The 16,648-nt window shown below is 39.6% G+C and overlaps 2 protein-coding genes and 2 long non-coding RNA genes across 4 annotated transcripts in view; 2 read left to right on the top strand and 2 right to left on the bottom strand.

The window, feature by feature from the left end:
- Nucleotides 1–5: 5 nt before the first annotated feature.
- On the bottom strand, nucleotides 6–1,075 carry LOC6033713 (esterase AAEL000016). The gene is made up of 2 exons (XM_001844082.2): nucleotides 362–1,075; nucleotides 6–297 (listed from the first exon to the last, which is right to left on the bottom strand). The coding sequence occupies exons 1-2, from the start codon at nucleotides 936–938 to the stop codon at nucleotides 56–58; spliced, it is 819 nt and encodes a 272-aa protein (XP_001844134.2). The 5' UTR covers nucleotides 939–1,075; the 3' UTR covers nucleotides 6–55.
- A 384-nt stretch (nucleotides 1,076–1,459) lies between these two features.
- Nucleotides 1,460–2,622, top strand: LOC119765302. The gene is made up of 3 exons (XR_005276630.1): nucleotides 1,460–1,602; nucleotides 1,675–2,252; nucleotides 2,337–2,622. It is a non-coding gene; the product is annotated as an uncharacterized LOC119765302 (long non-coding RNA).
- A 1,114-nt stretch (nucleotides 2,623–3,736) lies between these two features.
- On the bottom strand, nucleotides 3,737–8,407 carry LOC119765434. The gene is made up of 2 exons (XR_005276721.1): nucleotides 8,189–8,407; nucleotides 3,737–5,518 (listed from the first exon to the last, which is right to left on the bottom strand). It is a non-coding gene; the product is annotated as an uncharacterized LOC119765434 (long non-coding RNA).
- Nucleotides 8,408–14,855: 6,448 nt separating this feature from the next.
- The window catches only part of LOC6033716 (uncharacterized protein PB18E9.04c), a 47,447-nt gene continuing 45,654 nt past the window's right edge, over nucleotides 14,856–16,648 (top strand). Inside the window, exon 1 of the mRNA XM_038248600.1 lies at nucleotides 14,856–15,170. The gene's annotated coding sequence lies outside the window, so the exon portion shown is untranslated. The remainder of the gene's footprint in view (nucleotides 15,171–16,648) is intronic.

Raw genomic sequence — 16,648 nt, 5'->3', positions numbered from 1 at the left:
CATTCGGGCCTATACATTTGGCAGATTCACTGTATTTCCACTCGCGGCTTCTACCTTAATCCGAGTCTTCTTCGTCATTGTCCGCCCCGTTACCGTCGGCACCATTTTCGTCCAGCATTATGCTGTTTTCGGCGGTCGCATTTTCGATTTCTTTCGCTTCCAGATGGTACTGCAACCGCTCGCGGAAGAATTCAACGTACGCCGGCTTCTGAACGGCCTGGGCGGGGAAAAAGTGCCCCCCAGGATGGGTCAGCACCTGGGGATCGATAAAGGTGCCGAGCAGGGCTTGGCTCATTTCTGGAAAGGTGAAAAAAAAGTTAGTTAAGTTGAAAAGGATTTGAAAAATTAAAACTCAACTTACCCTTGGGAATAATTTCGTCCGTTTCGCCAAAGATGTGCAGCGAAGGTATCTGGACCTTGTTCTCGTAGTAATTCAGATGCACCAGACTGCCCGACCGGAAGCCGGACGACAAAACGGCAAACTCAGGCTTGATCGAGGTCATTCCTCGGGCACTCAAGTCACACAACAACCCCACGAAACAAGCTCCCTGCGAAAATCCCAGCAATCCGGAGCACTGCTCCTCCCGCCAGACCTTCTCAACCAGCTTGAGACTTTGCTCGAAGCCCACCGCGGGACCGTTTTTGTTGGTGCCCTTAAACGTTCCGTCGTCCTTGTTGAACCACCAGCTCCGCTGGGTTGGATCGGCTTCCGCACCGGCCTCCATCGTTGGAGCAACGTGAGGGGCCGTCACGAACACCAGTTCGGCGTATTTGTTGATAAACTTCCGGAGGGAACCGAGCTTCGATTTGAAACTGTCCCCGTTTTGCCGGTATCCGTGCAGTGCCAGCACCTTCAGCTTCGAAGCCGGTTCTGGAGCGGAAGATTTCTGAGTCGCACTGCTGCCGGAAGAGGATTTGCCATCTCCGTCGGACGCCATCGTGTTGTAATTGAATTAGCTGCTAAATTTATTCGATCTTTTTGGTTGTAAAAATATCACTCTGCCAACCACGATAAAGCCGAGAGCACGCAAGTTGTTTTGATTCTGGTCGTGCGGCGCGCGGAGAAATGTCAAAGTTGCTGCACGCGTACTCGAGTTCACTATTTTTTGGGTAAAAACTTAAAAAGAACACTGATAATTAACATTACACACTGTTCAGTTCACTTTTACACACTTGTATGCACTGAAGATAAAAATTACGCCCAAAATGTGTCGCTGTGACACATTGGGTGGTTAAACCGCGTTGTTTTGAAATCGATGTGTCGATTCTACACATCGCGCTGGTTTTTGGTCAAAAAGCCATCCAATAGAGCTATCTAAGCCCGATCTCACGCACACTAGCTTACCATTTGTTTTTGCTGGCGGGTACAAATTTTAACCTCACTTTTTTCGTGTACGTACACGCAATACATGCGCACGTAGATAACTCTATGTGTAAACTGCTCTGTTGCCTGCTTCACCATAGTTGCCGTTGGGTGTCGCCACCAGTCTGAGACTTAGACGTCAGACCGAAAAAACACGTGTCAACAAAAAGCAGCAAATTCTTCGTTCATTTCTATAGTTTGTGAGTATTTTGCGGTTTCCCATTTAATTTGGCTAAAAAGTCAGTTTGTAAACTGCCGAGTAGTATTTTTTTTAAACCTAATTACCTAAATTATAATTTTTATTACGACAGAACCCAAACAGAACCTTTTGATCATCGTGACAATCCGTTCCGGAACTTGGTGCCGTCACCTTTCACCAGCCTGCACAGCTGCGCAACAAAAAGTCCCCTTCCCGCTGGGGCCCAGTTCCTAAGCAACTTGTGCTCATTTCTCGTCTCGAGTCCATCCAATCACTGGCCATTTCAGGCAAGTCCCAACGTGACCCTAGAGACGGTGCTAAAGGCAAAAGAACCACTAACTGGCGCTCGTCTGCGCGAAGTCAAGCCCAAGGACCAAGAGCGATTAACAAGAGCCTGGCGCGATCGCCAGGCTTGACCCAGCGGTCGCCCAGAGCCTCGACGAACCCGCCCGAAGTCCCACGGTCCGGATGTCGTCCTAGGACAGATTGGATAAGGACAGACTCCACACCGGCTCTAAGAAGCGAAAGTCCGTGAGACCACGTTCGGTGACGGCATTTTTTGATGTTCCGGACGTCGAGCACGAAATGTTGAGGATGGTGATCTGCTTACGCGGAATGGGTCGTTTGAAATGACATTCAGTACGTGGATCCGGATGGTGGGAGTCAATGGACAATATGAAGCGGAAGTCGGTGAGTTTTTCGGCCTCATTCGGTCTGCTTTATTAACGTGTTTTTTCAAAGTTGGTAATTTATCTACCCTCCTTACCTCTCTAGGTATATAAAATACAAGTTGCGTGACGTGTTGCCGGTGACGGTTATGTTTTTGCCTGAGTAACGCTGCCAAACTTCCCGTCACACCCGGGAAGAACGATGACCGTTGCAGCAGCCCGACGGACCGGAGGAACCGGTTGAACCTTGTGCACCTAGGGAGTCCGGTACTCCTCGTCGCTGCCGATGAGTGCCACTAGCAGTACATGAAATTCTGTATCATTTTCGTTTACTCCACCAGTGCAACAACCAGCAGTTTTTCTTCGAAGATTATAGTGCAGCCGTCCCTTAACATGACAGTTTTAAATATTTCAGCTAATTCAATGCTTAAGTGTAATAGTGAATTTTAGACTCAAATAAACATTTTGATATTCTTGGATTTTTTCATTGATTTACTAGGCAAAAATGAAAAAAAAGTTTCTACCCTCCAATAGATGGCAGCACAGTATTCCCGCTATTCGAGAGCTTCCTATTTTTGCCACCAGGCGGCTACTGCCAAATCAAAAGTTACACATTGGATGCGTTTTTGCCAAGAATCCAGCCAATGTGTTCCAGGCTGTTTACACGGCGGGATGGTTCAAGCGTGGTCTTGTGCCAAAATGGTTGAATCCTACACTTTTTGGTGTAATTATAATCTTCAGTGTGGGATTTTTCAGTTCAAGTATGATTACACGAAAGTGTGTAATCAGTAATGATTACACGAAAGTGTGTAATGTGTAATCAATTTTAACCTAAAAACCCTTCGTGTACAAACACGCAATACATGCGCACGTAGATAACTCTATACAAGTGTGTAAAAGTGAACTGAAAAAAGTGTAATGCTGTTTACCAGTGAAAGCAGAGTTCGGAAAATCACTCACACTCACAAATCGAGTAGGCAGCAAACGCAGCAAACACTTTCGATATACTCACTAGCCCGGGTAAAAAAAAATAAAAATTGCTCAAATCAAAAAGTATATGAGATTGCCCGAAAGAGTACTCAAAATGGGGCCTCCAGCCCAAATTTCAGCCCATTTGGTTGAAAATTGGCTTGCCTTGAGCAGGAACAAGTTTAAATGGGAATTAACCCGTAAAACTTAAACAATTGGGTACATTGCTCTGTACAAGTCTATCGTTGAAATTTATTGACTTTTGCATACCATGGGGTCCAAGGGGATGGTCCGGGGAACAATTCCTCTGAAGGGTGCAAGATGATCCGAGGCCTCTAATCTTGCCTAGAAGCAGATTCATTCCGGCGTCGCCGAAATTCTCATGGTCCCAGCAAAATGTACAGGGATAAATCAAAGCACGCTAAGAAGGCTGCCTCGATCAGAGGACGCCACATGTCAATCAGCCACCACGTGGCAGCAGGGTATTGTAGTCACCAAGCCAGGTAAATACCCCGGATTAAAAATAAAACAAATCACTGGCGGCTAATAATCATATTTATTGCCGCCACCACTCGCGTGCCCGACCGCGTTACACACTGATTGTCACTAACTAACCCTTCTCATCTGTAGACGTCAACCATAGTTGATCTGTCAGCCAGTGTTGACCAGGGTTAGATTCCTACATCCCTCTCTTCCTTGAAAATGATAGATACTTCACAATTGATAATTCAACAGTTTAGCAAACTAGATTGTCCTCATAATTGCCCTGATCTGAACACACGAGTGGATTTATTTTTTAATCTAGTATTTGTTGATAACAATAGTATTATAATCTTATATCTTTTGCTGAGTCAAACGAGCATTTATGTTTACAGTATAATCTCTTGTCACGTCCTTTGAACTTTGAACTAAGCCATTTCACTCAATGAAGTTTTGTCCTTTCACTCTCCTTTCTTAGCTGTTTAATTTAATTGTTGCTCCATCACATTTATTAATCTTGTAATTGTAAATCCATAATTCACTACAGTTAACCGCTATCCAATCGATCCAGTACTACCTCCTCCTTTACTTAAAACAATTTAATTTAAAGTTAATAGAATGCTAAGCGTTTCCCTATTTTCCTATAATTTGAGCAAATTTACTCAATAAATTAATGAGTCTAAAATCTTGTAGGCAGCATTTTCAGATAGTATTTTTTTATAGATTCCAATGCAAATAATATTAGATTTTATAAGACACTTGTTTCAGCCTCTTTCTTAAAAATTACTTGTTTTTTTTTGTTCCCTTTGTTTTGAGTCCGGTAGATTTGAATGAATAAAGATAATCCTCAACTATCGTTTCACAATTCTATATCTTAAAACAATAACAATCGCTCAAATAAATTATTTGCCGAAACAAGCTGGAGCAGTTCTTTGCGCTGCAAGAGCTGATGGGAAAGTACCTATGCCCTGCAGTTAAAGTCTTAGCCTTCATTAACTAACTGACAAATTTTCTGTGATATAAACTTAAGCTTTCCTATCCTTTTTCTTCTCCCCTAGCAAAAGTAACAGTTGTTTTAAACAGTTTTATCTGCTCTCGCTTAATTGATTGAAATTACTGAACTTATTTCGTCCAATGATTGTATCTGAATTATTTTGTACCTGTAAGTATCTCCAAAACTCTGCATTTTGTAATATGTTAGGCAAAATGTATCATGATAAGTGCAACTAATAAACATGAATTGAATATAAATTATTTCTCATTCATTGTCTTATGGAGTTACCGATTATTAACAATTTCACGGTGCCTATCAATCAGAGCCCCCTGCATCAATACTCCTTCACACATTCCCCAGCATTTAATCAACCTCATAAAGCAGCGTCTCCAAAATTACTTAGCACAACACCTAACTATTTGTACAATCAAATTATAACGGAATTGGGTCCGTCAACCTGACAATTCTGGAATACGAAGACAACTTCGCACCCCCAAACAGAACCCTATCTTGCAACCATCCTCCTTCAAATCTTAAGGACATCCCTTAGTTCATCAGCAGTCTCCAGGTGAGCCACCAGCCAACTCGGCTCCGGCCGCACACACTCCGTCCAGGTCGGCACCCCGCCCGCCTGGCTCTCTTGCCATGCGCACGACCCAAAGGATCCGGTAAGCCCAGGTGACTCTCTTAAAACCCGGTTTGCCGTTGAGCTGCACTAGCTCGTGGTTCATCCTTCTCCTCTGTGTGTTGTTCACGCGGAATTCGGCCTAACGCAGTAAGACCTCTCCGAACGAACTACGTGTGCTGGCAAAACCTCCTCCTCCTGTGACCTGTTGCTAATGAAACTCAGTAATAAAAAAAGTATTTTGTAGGTTTAATCACTGATTGTGTTATAGTATTTAAGAGCAGGTTAAAGTTTGGCTTTACAACTTCTACATTATTAGATCACAATATCTTGCCTCTTGTATACGTTTGATGAGTACATAACCTTAACGAATTAAAACAACCAACAAAACAAACCTTCCACTTTAACGTTCCCAGATCTTTTATGGCCCCTATTGTAAGATTCTGCTCGCACCTAGGAGTCTGAAGGCTTGAATGGAAAGAGCACCCAAACCTCTTTTTACTCCTTCCACCCACGGATTCGATCTGACGATCTTTGGATTGCAAGTCCAGCCGCCGACCAGCGACTCTACCGGAGCAAGTTTGGTTTGGTGTGTTGTTTGTTCGTATATCAGGGAGACGACTTCTACGCCTGGAATTACTCTACGGCCTGACAACAACTAAGGTCGACGACCAGCGTTTTACTCCCTATCCGAATGGAAGTCAATAGAATATGGGAAACGAACCCCTGATCATCCGCTTACAACGCGAACAGCGTAACCATTCGACCACGCCTGCACCCAAACGAATTACCAAATACCCTAAACTTTCCTGTTACTTTTCAATCATTTCAACTGTTAACTTGTGCAAAAATGATCCCTCATGGCTGAACTTCCTTAAAAATATCCTTGTAGTTTGTACCTTGAATTCCTAACTTTAACCGTAACTGTTACTTACTACAATGTTACAATGTTGACAAATAAAAATCTTTCTAACTTCACCTTTCGATGATCATACACAAGCCTGCAGCCCCTACCCCAGGCCTAAATATTAACAAGCCATCTATACGCTAGGCAGAGCGAAAATCCAGAAGCCACCTCTTCATCATGCTTCCGTGTAATTATCCGCAAGCCATCTCTCCCCCAGGCATGAGTGAACAATCACAAGCCTCTTCTTCCCCCAGGCCTTACAGCAGATATTCACGAGCCATCTCTCCGCCAGGCATGAGTGAACATCTACCAGCCTCCTCTTCACCAGGCTTCCATGTAATCATCCACATGCCATCTCTCCACCAGGTATGAGTGGACAATCACAAGCCTCTTCTCCCCCAGGCCTTACAGCAGATATTCACGAGCCATCTCTCCACCAGGCATGAGTGAACATCTACCAGCCTCCTCTTCACTAGGCTTCTATGTAATCATCCACAAGCCATCTCTCCACCAGGCATGAGTGGACAATCACAAGCCTCTTCTCCCCCAGGCCTTACAGCAGATATTCACGAGCCATCTCTCCACCAGGCGTGAGTGAACATCCACCAGCCTCCTCTTCACCAGGCTTCCATGTAATCATCCTCAAGCCATCTCTCCACCAGGTATGAGTGGACAATCACAAGCCTCTTATCCTCCAGGCCTTACAGCAGATATTCACGAGCCATCTCTCCACCAGGCATGAGTGAACATCCACCAGCCTCCTCTTCACCAGGCTCCCATGTAATCATCCACAAGCCATCTCTCCACCAGGCATGAGTGGACAATCACAAGCCTCTTCTCCCCCAGGCCTTACAGCAGATATTCACGAGCCATCTCTCCACCAGGCGTGAGTGAACATCCACCAGCCCCCTCTTCACCAGGCTTCCATGTAATCATCCACAAGCCAATATCCGGCACTAAGCCATCCCCCGGCACTAAGCCAACCTCCGGCACTAAACCAACCCCCGGCACTAAGCCAATATCCGGCACTAAGCCAATATCCGGCACTAAGCCAACCTCCGGCACTAAGCCAACCCCCGGCACTAAGCCAACCCCCGGCACTAAGCCAATATCCGGCACTAAGCCAATATCCGGCACTAAGCCAATATCCGGCACTAAGCCAACCTCCGGCACTAAGCCAACCTCCGGCACTAAGCCAACCCCCGGCACTAAGCCAACCCCCGGCACTAAGCCAATATCCGGCACTAAGCCAATATCCGGCACTAAGCCAACCTCCGGCACTAAGCCAACCTCCGGCACTAAGCCAACCCCCGGCACTAAGCCAATATCCGGCACTAAGCCAATATCCGGCACTAAGCCGATATCCGGCACTAAGCCAATATCCGGCACTAAGCCAACCTCCGGCACTAAGCCATCCCCATCGGCACACAGCCAAAACATCCGATAAAACCACAACGGTGAAAATACTTACACCCCCAAGTCCTACCGTTAATATTCACACACCATTCTTTTTACCAATACTTAATAGAAATTCACTGCACTAAACATCAATAATTATCTTCCACATTTTTAACTGGATTTTCCACTGTTCGTCCAAGAAATCTACCCTAAAACACCTCTTTGTTGATTTTTTTTTTAAATTTCCGTAACTAAACATTAAACAAAACTCCTATTGAACCTCAGCATCGTGTATCAGGTAAACATTGCACTTCCGCTACCCCAATTTTGGGTAATCTGTTTATTACCAACTTGAATCTGAACCCCTTGATCGTGCATCATGAAAACAATATTCCTAGAGGGTGCGCCCGTGCAGCACACATACAAACACGGTAACTCCGTGGAAAAAAACAGACATTTCACAATGAAACAACAACACACACCCTCAGTCCGGCTCCCCTTACCTTCTCTTCCTCTTCCTCCTGCTCCATAAAAAAAATGTTTCCTGCTTTTTTCCGTCCCAAACATAAAATTGCATTTTCTTACCAAAATATGTTTTCTCCTCGTCGCCAATGTAGTCACCAAGCCAGGTAAATACCCCGGATTAAAAATAAAACAAATCACTGGCGGCTAATAATCATATTTATTGCCGCCACCACTCGCGTGCCCGACCGCGTTACACACTGATTGTCACTAACTAACCCTTCTCATCTGTAGACGTCAACCATAGTTGATCTGTCAGCCAGTGTTGACCAGGGTTAGATTCCTACAGGTATGTGGAAATTGAAGTATAAAATGACGTTTGACGATTATAAAGTGTTTTTGCACAAATATCTGACTAAATAAAATGTAATAACATTGCCAGAACCACTTTTAAAGCCAGAAATGGAGAAACCCTCCTGCCACGTGGTGGCTGATTGACATGTGGGGTCCTCTGATCGAGGCAGCCTTCTTAGCGTGCTTTGATTTATCCCTGTACATTTTGCTGGGACCATGAGAATTTCGGCGACGCCGGAATGAATCTGCTTCTAGGCAAGATTAGAGGCCTCGGATCATCTTGCACCCTTCAGAGGAATTGTTCCCCGGACCATCCCCTTGGACCCCATGGTATGCAAAAGTCGGTAAATTTCAACGACAGACTTGTACAGAGCAATGTACCCAATTGCTCAACTTTTACGGGTTAATTCCCATTTAAACTTGTTCCTGCTCAAGGCAAGCCAATTTTCAACCAAATGGGCTGAAATTTGGGCTGGAGGCCCCATTTTGAGTACTCTTTCGGGCAATCTCATATACTTTTTGATTTAAGCAATTTTTATTTTTTTGACCCGGGCTAATACTCACCGCACCCCAAGGGGAAAACCACTCCGCTCATTGCCCTCGAGTAGGCTGTGCCCTAAAGTTGCCCAAACGTGCCCGAAGGTGCCCGATTGAGCCCTGAGGCGAAGAAAAAACCGGACGGTACATAGCAACCGTGTTTTGATATTTGTTTATAAAGTTTTCACAATCTTGTCAGCTAGAAAAGTTAATAAATTGTTTTAAGTTCAGCTGGAATAATCTTAATGTTGCCGAGTTTTCTCATTTCTTTGTTGGTAAGAAGCATTTAATGGATTATAGAATGTTATTTGATGAAAATCTTTGCTATTTTAGGAAAAATCGATTGAAAAAAATCTTATCAAAACAAACACACACGAAATGAACCCACTGGAAAATTTTGCATTCTAATCCCAAATGAAGAAACCAATCCCCCGAAGGACGTTATTCTACACGGAAAACCGGCATTAGTCTTTAAAGACTTATTTTTAGTCTTTTTTGAAGTTCTGTCAGTATTGTCAGAAAAAGGCCTTAAAATTAGGCTTTTTTGGGCCTAAATTTTGTGCTTTTTTTAGAACTTAGTGCAAAACTTTGAAAAAGACTAAATTTTAGGCTTTTCTGTACTATACACTTTGGTTCACGATTTGACATGTCAATTCAGGAAAAGTTGAAAGTTTCCGGTGGTGGTTGCTGTTCGTCGGACGGGGAAGGATTTTGGTCAGTTTGCAGGTAAGTTTTTGTGTTTTTCCTGCCGGAAGGTTCGGCAGGAGTGAATAAGCGGCCGAAAGATAATGTCCGGGTTCCCAAATTCCGGTCCTCGGTACGGTGGAGGAGGACGGGAAGGCGTGAATTGAGCCGTGTTATTTGCGGATGGAGGAGGGAAGGAACTTTTTTTTTGTGGACGGCGTTGTGTTTCTGAGTGCTGGAAGAAGTTTTGAGTGCGACAACAGAGGACAGAAAATCTCGGAATCAATCCGCCGGGGATTGAATTCCAAAGTGGAAGCGAAAAAGGACAACGAGGCGGGAGTAGACAACCGATGATGGTGGCGGTGAAAATAATGGTGGTGGTGGTGGTGGTGGTTGTGTTTGTGAATGAGTGTGTAAGAGTGGTGTGTGTGTGTGTGTGTGTGTTCAAAAATGTAATAATTTAAAAATTCAACCAAAAATTCAGAAATTCAACAATTTAAAAAATCCAAAATTTTTAAATTCAAAAATTCAAAAATTTTAAAATTCAAAAATTTAAATTTCGGAAATTCTAAAATTCTAAAATTCCAAAAATTCCAAAAATTCAAAAATTTAAAAATTTAAAGATTTAAAGATTTAAAAATTCTAAAATTCTAAAATTTTAAAATTCTAAAATTCTAAAATTCTAAAATTCTAAAATTCTAAAATTCAAAAATTCAAAAATTCAAAAATTCAAAAATTCTAAAATTCTAAAATTTAAAAATTCAAAAATTTAAAAATTCAGAAATTCAAACATTCAAAAATTCTAAAATTCAAAAATTCAAAAATTCTAAAATACAAAAAAAAATACAAAACTACAAAAATACAAAAATACAAAATACAAAATACAAAAATACAAAAATAAAAAAATACAAAAATACAAAAATACAAAACTTCAAATATACAAAAATACAAAAAAATCAAAAATTTAAAAATAAAAAGCTTAAAAAATCGAAAATTTAAAAATAAAAAGCTAATTCGAAATTCTTCAAGTCTTAAATTCTTAAACTCTAAAATTCTTAAATTCTTAAATTCTTAAATTCTTAAATTCTTAAATTCTCAAATTCTTAAATTCTTAAATTCTTAAATTCTTAAATTCTTAAATTCTTAAATTCTTAAATTCTTAAATTCTTAAATTCTTAAATTCTTAAATTCTTAAATTCTTAAATTCTTAAATTCTTAATTTCTTAAATTCTTAAATTCTTAAATTCTTAAATTCTTAAATTCTTAAATTCTTAAATTCTTAAATTCTTAAATTCTTAAATGCTTAAATTCTTAAATTCTTAAATTCTTAAATTCTTAAATTCCTAAATTCAAATTCTCGCAACTCATCTTCGAATATTTTTTTTTTTTATTTTCAGGTTAAAGCTGAACGCATCCGTGAATCTGTCGTATTCCGAAACTACCAAATTACCGAATAAAAACATTCTTATAAATATTTTATTTTCTACTGTTTATTCCCGCTATTTGATCCCCTAGCCTTTTCAGGCATAAAATAAGGATTCCGTCATCTTGGATTATGCCCGATTTGACCCCTCCCATTTCCTGCAAAAGCCTGAAAATTAGTCTTTTAAACCTATAAATAAGTCTTTTTAAGCCTAAAAATAAGTCTTAATCAAGTTCCGCCATCTTGGATTATGTACGCTTTGACCGCTCCCATTTCCTGCAAAAGCCTAAAAATTAGTCTTTTAAACCTATAAATAAGTCTTTTTAAGCCTAAAAATAAGTCTTAATCAAGTTCCGCCATCTTGGATTATGTACGCTTTGATCGCTCCCATTTCCTGCAAAAGCCTAAAAATTAGTCTTTTAAACCTATAAATAAGTCTTTTTAAGCCTAAAAATAAGTCTTAATCAAGTTCCGCCATCTTGGATTATGTCCGCTCTGATCCCCTCGCATTCTCGAAAAAGGCTAAAATTTAGGCTTTTTGACGATAACATAAAGCCTAAAATTTAGGCTTTTTCGTACTAAAACGAAACTAGTCTTTTAAAGACTAACCCATCATTAGGCTTAAAAAGACTTAACACGGTTAGGTTCGATAAAGCCTAATTTTAAGTCTTAAAAGACTAATGTCGCCTTTGCGTGTATCATAAGACTAAGAACCGATCCCGCCCCGCCATGCGCACAGATCTTCCTGTTTGCAAATATCTCGGCGATTGCCATAGTTGGTTCAAGAGCTAATCCATGTGGCCTAGAGAGCCTATAGGGAGAGGCGAAATGTCACTCTCAGGGTTCCAATCAAACTGTCAAATCGGGGTTCCAATCGAGCAACAAGATCATGCAAGAACAAGGTTGGAATCAATTTAGAATAGTTTTGACAAAAAAACGACACTTAAAACAATTTTAAGTGCTGTAAAACTGTTGTTGATAATAATCTGGTAATTTTTGTTATGTTTGTGCTTGTTCGGTATAAAAAAAGTGCCAGCACGAAAGAAAAACTACAAGTTTTTCAACCTTAAATTTGAATGACTTTGGGTGTTTGAAATTTCTCCCAGAACATTTCATTTCCCTATGTAGGTCCCTAATGTGGCCCTAAAAGCACGCCCTGTGTGTGTTTCGAGGAAATTAATACCATCGATACCAATATTCAATAAATTTTAAAGAAAAAAACTAGTTTTCATTACAAATATTAAAAATATTGAAATTTTACTAGAAACTAAAGATTGCAACGGTTCAATGATAAATTCTCTAATTTTCACTGATCCGAAGCGGAAGCCCGAAGTAATCAACAAGGTTACATCCATATAAAAAAAATCACATTGGAAGTGTTTTAATGTACCTAAATCGACGTTCTTCAAATTCAAAATTTGAACTCGATCTGTGACCAAATGCTGGATGGTGACCAATCAAGGCGATAAAACCAATTTATAGACCTCAAACCTCGTTCTGACTCTTTTTCTGTTTTTCAAAAATATATACCAGAAGCTGCTTTCATTTTAGTTCAACTAAAATGCATTACAAAATATTTATTATCAATATTTCAAAATGAATCTTTTCCAATGCCGAATTTGAAAATCTTAAATTTTGCTTCAATTGATATATCTCAGGGACGAGTTTTTTTTCCTGCGTCTAGAAAAGATAAGTGGGTTTAATATATATAATGTCATGGTTTAAAAATTACTTGCCTTGCTCTTAAACAAAATGCGTTTCCACAATTGGTCCATATTAGTAATTTATCTTATTTTTTTGTGAATAGTTTTCACTTGAAACATAAATGAAATACATCTATACAATGTTAACAAATGGATTTCACAGCAAAATACACTGATTTTGCTCAAACATTATTTTAATTCTAGAGTTTTTTTGTTTAGGTTTAGGACAATAGTTTATTGGTACTTTTCAAAAAAAAAAACTCAGGAATTGCACAAAATTCACGAACAGAAAAAAACTTCCAAAAACTTAAAACTGTTTAGGAAAGAATCCAGATTACTTTAATATTTTGAATTGCATTTTCCAATTGTCAAAATCACAATGTGCAAAGGTGCCCGAGCATGTGCCTGAAAGTGCCTGAAGGTGCCTGAAGGTGCCTGAGAACGTGCCCGATGGTGCCCAGGGCTCTTTGATGAGAGTGGATTTCCCCTTGCCGCACCCTTAGCAAAAATCATGATTTTTTGAGTTTCAAATCCCACTTTTCGTATCGTCGTAATCGTATAGATTTTTTGAGTTCAGGTATTTATTACAACCATAAAAATGGTTATATGGGTTGAACTGAAAAAATCGTATGAAAATTGGGATTTGGAACTCAAAAAGTCATGATTTTTGGTAAGGGTGCGTGAGTGTGAGGGCTGAGTAAATTTACTCATATTTGAGTAAAATGAGGGGGTAAGTAGGCCGTTTCCAACAATAGAGATATCCAAGCGCGAGAGTGTGTAAGTTTGTAACAAAATTTACACGCAGACATAGGCAAATCGAGTAGAATGATTCATCTGTCAAAATCAGCTGTGTATTTTTTTATACCACGAGCACGTGGCAAATAGCTGGTTTCTACAGGCGAATTTGCTCTTCTTGATAAAGAAAGAGCAAATTGGAATGATTTTTGGAATGAAAAAGATAAATTGGAATGGTTTTCAAAACTATATATCATTTTAAACAATATTATTTTTTCAAAATATTTTTTTTTTCAATTTTTTTTATTGCGTTAATTTATAGAGGGCAAAAAGTTTACACTCGTACTACTTGAATTTTTTTTCTCAAAAGTTGTTCTTAGAGCTGTAAATTCAATTTTTTGTTTACATTCCTATTGCCGTTCAAGAGCCAAACGACATGCGACGCCTGGTATTGAGTAGCAGAACAGAGCGAAGAATGTCGATTGAAATTTCCGCCCTTTAAGGTTATGTATGCGAATTCTGTTTTGTTAAATTCCAGCGTTCAAAACAACTTTTGAGTAAAAATTCGAGCTGATGCTTTGTTAACTTTTGATGCTCTGTCATTTTGAACAATATTATTTTTTCAAAATTATTTTTTTTCCAATTTTTTTTTATTGCGTTTGATTATAGAGGGCAAAAAGTTTACACTCGCACTACTTGAATTTTTTCTCAAAAGTTGTTCTAAGAGCTATAAATTCAATTTTTAGTTTGCATTCCTATGTAACCGAACAGCGAAAATTTGAATCGTCATTCTTCGATGCTTTGCGCCATCTGTCGGAATTTTCAAGCTTTTAATCGCGAATATAACTGCCGCTCAAATCAAGTCCGTCCCATATGTAATTTCGTCAATTTTGAGGTAATGATGCAGTTTGGTTCAAAATCATGTAAACTATCAGAAAACCCAATAAAATTTAATAATTTGTTTTAGAAAACCGGAGAAAATCCACTTTTTCGTGAAATTCTATCACGTAGCCATGGGCGGGACAAACTTGACATGCGTTTTTCTCGGCTTGCTGTTTTTACATATGGGACGGACACGATTAGAGCGGCAGATAACCGAACAGCGAAAATTTGAATCGTCATTCTTCGATGCTTTGCGCCATCTGTCGGAATTTCCGATTGCATTACGTAATAAAAGAACGCTCCCTTGATTTTCCCTCTATTTGAACCTTTTAAAAATAAGCGTACACGACCTCACCAACACAAACACACAAATTTCATTCATTCATATGTCTCTCTCGCTTCCACTTTCATTCTCAAATCAAGCAACCAAAAGCAAAGAGAGGTTGTTTCTTGGGTTTCTTGCTTCTCGCCACTCGCCAGTCTGTCATTGGCTTTCGACCCGTTCGGTTTTGTTTTCTCCGCGAGTGCTTTCCGTGACGTGTGCGTGTGCTGTGCTGCATTTTTTTCTGCTTCGCGTTGGCTGCTTGCTCAAAATCAAAAGGGGTGACAATTTAGTAGATTTTAGCCGCGGTATAAAAGTGATCCTTAAACGTTAATGTGTGCAAAAGTGAGCTACCGATTCAAAGTGTACATTTTCGGTGATTTTTGTGAAGAAATTTGGAACGAAAAAGCGAAATCGTTCACTGGTTGGATAAAATATTTTCAGTGAAAGAATCTCGGCTCGAAGGTACGCACACTTGCGCAAAAAACACACAAACACATTTGCAAATCTCAACCAAACAGTCTCCCTAATGCTCCCCCACCCACCCAACCACCCACTCTCCGCGGACAAAACGGACCTCTTTTTCGGGAGGGAGGAGAGAGGTTGAGTCTGCCAGCAGCAGTTTTGTCTTTTTTGCTGGTGTGGTGTAGACCAGCAGAAGGTGGGGTTGGCCGACGGCCCCAATCTCCCAGACAACCCGAACCCTCCCCGGTTGCTTTGCTCTGACATTTTGGGGTCTTTGTGTTTTTGCCTTTCTATCCGTTGTTGTTGGCGGGGACGTTTGCTCGGTCATGTCAGGGAAGCAAAAATGGTTGAACTAGTTCTTCATAACTATAAGCACTCTTCTATCATCTCACTGAAGAACAGAATGAGTGGCTATAAGAATTCAATTGCGACGGAATTGTTTATCCTACAAACACCTTCGCAGGCTGCGAAATAGATCAGAAACGAGGCGTGGTGCCACCACTTCTAAAACGGGTTGTTTGAAAGCAAATCGCCGCAGAGCAGCTTCTATTTGCGTACTTGACCAGTATGGCTATGTCATATGAAGGTGTGCTTACTGGAGAATAATGCAATAATTCAACAGGGCACCTTTGCACCGTGTGCTAATCAAGCTTTCTTTTATTAAAAAAAAAAAAAATGTTAAAAAATATTAGGAAACATTAAGTTTGTAACCAGCAATCATTTTCACGTTAAAAATAAAACATGAACTTAAACAATCTGCTATGTAATTTATCACAGTTTTCTAAAAATAAGGTAAAATTTTAAGTTATTATTATAGATCATTGAAGATTTCAATGTAAAAAATCATCAATGTAAAATCATCATGTTCAAAAAGGGGTTAGGCGTAACTAAATGTTTACGTTGTTTGTGGTGAATTCTGGTCGTGTTTAAGTGAAAGTCGTGTTTAATTTTTTTTTTCAAAAAATCAGAAATTAAAAATTAATAAATTCTAAAACTAGACAAACAAAAATTATAAAAAAAAATATGAAATTATAAATTATACAATAATGAATTAATGAATTAAGAAACTTTGAAAATTAAGAAATTAGGATATTTGGCAATTAGAAAATTTGGAAACCAGTGGAAACTAAATTATGAAGTAAGGAGTTAGGAAATTAGTAAATTATAAAATAAGGCTGGTGCAAATGCTTAAAAGCTTTCTTAAATACTTAAATACTTAAATTCTTAAATTCTTAAATTTTTAAATTCTTAAATTCTTAAATTCTTAAATTCTTAAATTCTTAAATTCTTCCCTGGGCTTTGTCATAATGAGTATCATAGGTTTGATGCTTATTTGGCAAGGAGTATGATTTGATCCGATGTGAAATTAAAATCGAAGTTTTTAGTATATTGCTGAAGCTTCCATTTTTACACATGGACACCACTTCATGCTACGAGAACCCACTTTGACGCAGTCTCAGGGCTTAATCGATGACCGG

The sequence above is a fragment of the Culex quinquefasciatus genome, chromosome 1, assembly GCF_015732765.1.
Source record: "Culex quinquefasciatus strain JHB chromosome 1, VPISU_Cqui_1.0_pri_paternal, whole genome shotgun sequence".
Taxonomy (NCBI): Eukaryota; Metazoa; Arthropoda; class Insecta; order Diptera; family Culicidae; genus Culex; species Culex quinquefasciatus.
The sequence above is the reverse complement of the archived record's forward strand: the minus strand, read 5'-3'. Positions and strand labels throughout refer to the sequence as shown.

Coding starts and splice junctions, on each gene's coding strand:
- LOC6033713 (XM_001844082.2), bottom strand. CDS start 938: ATGGCGTCCGACGGAGATGGCAAATCCTCTTCCGGCAGCAGTGCGACT. Junction 298..361: donor GGACGAAATTATTCCCAAGG/GTAAGTTGAGTT, acceptor TCACCTTTCCAG/AAATGAGCCAAGCCCTGCTC.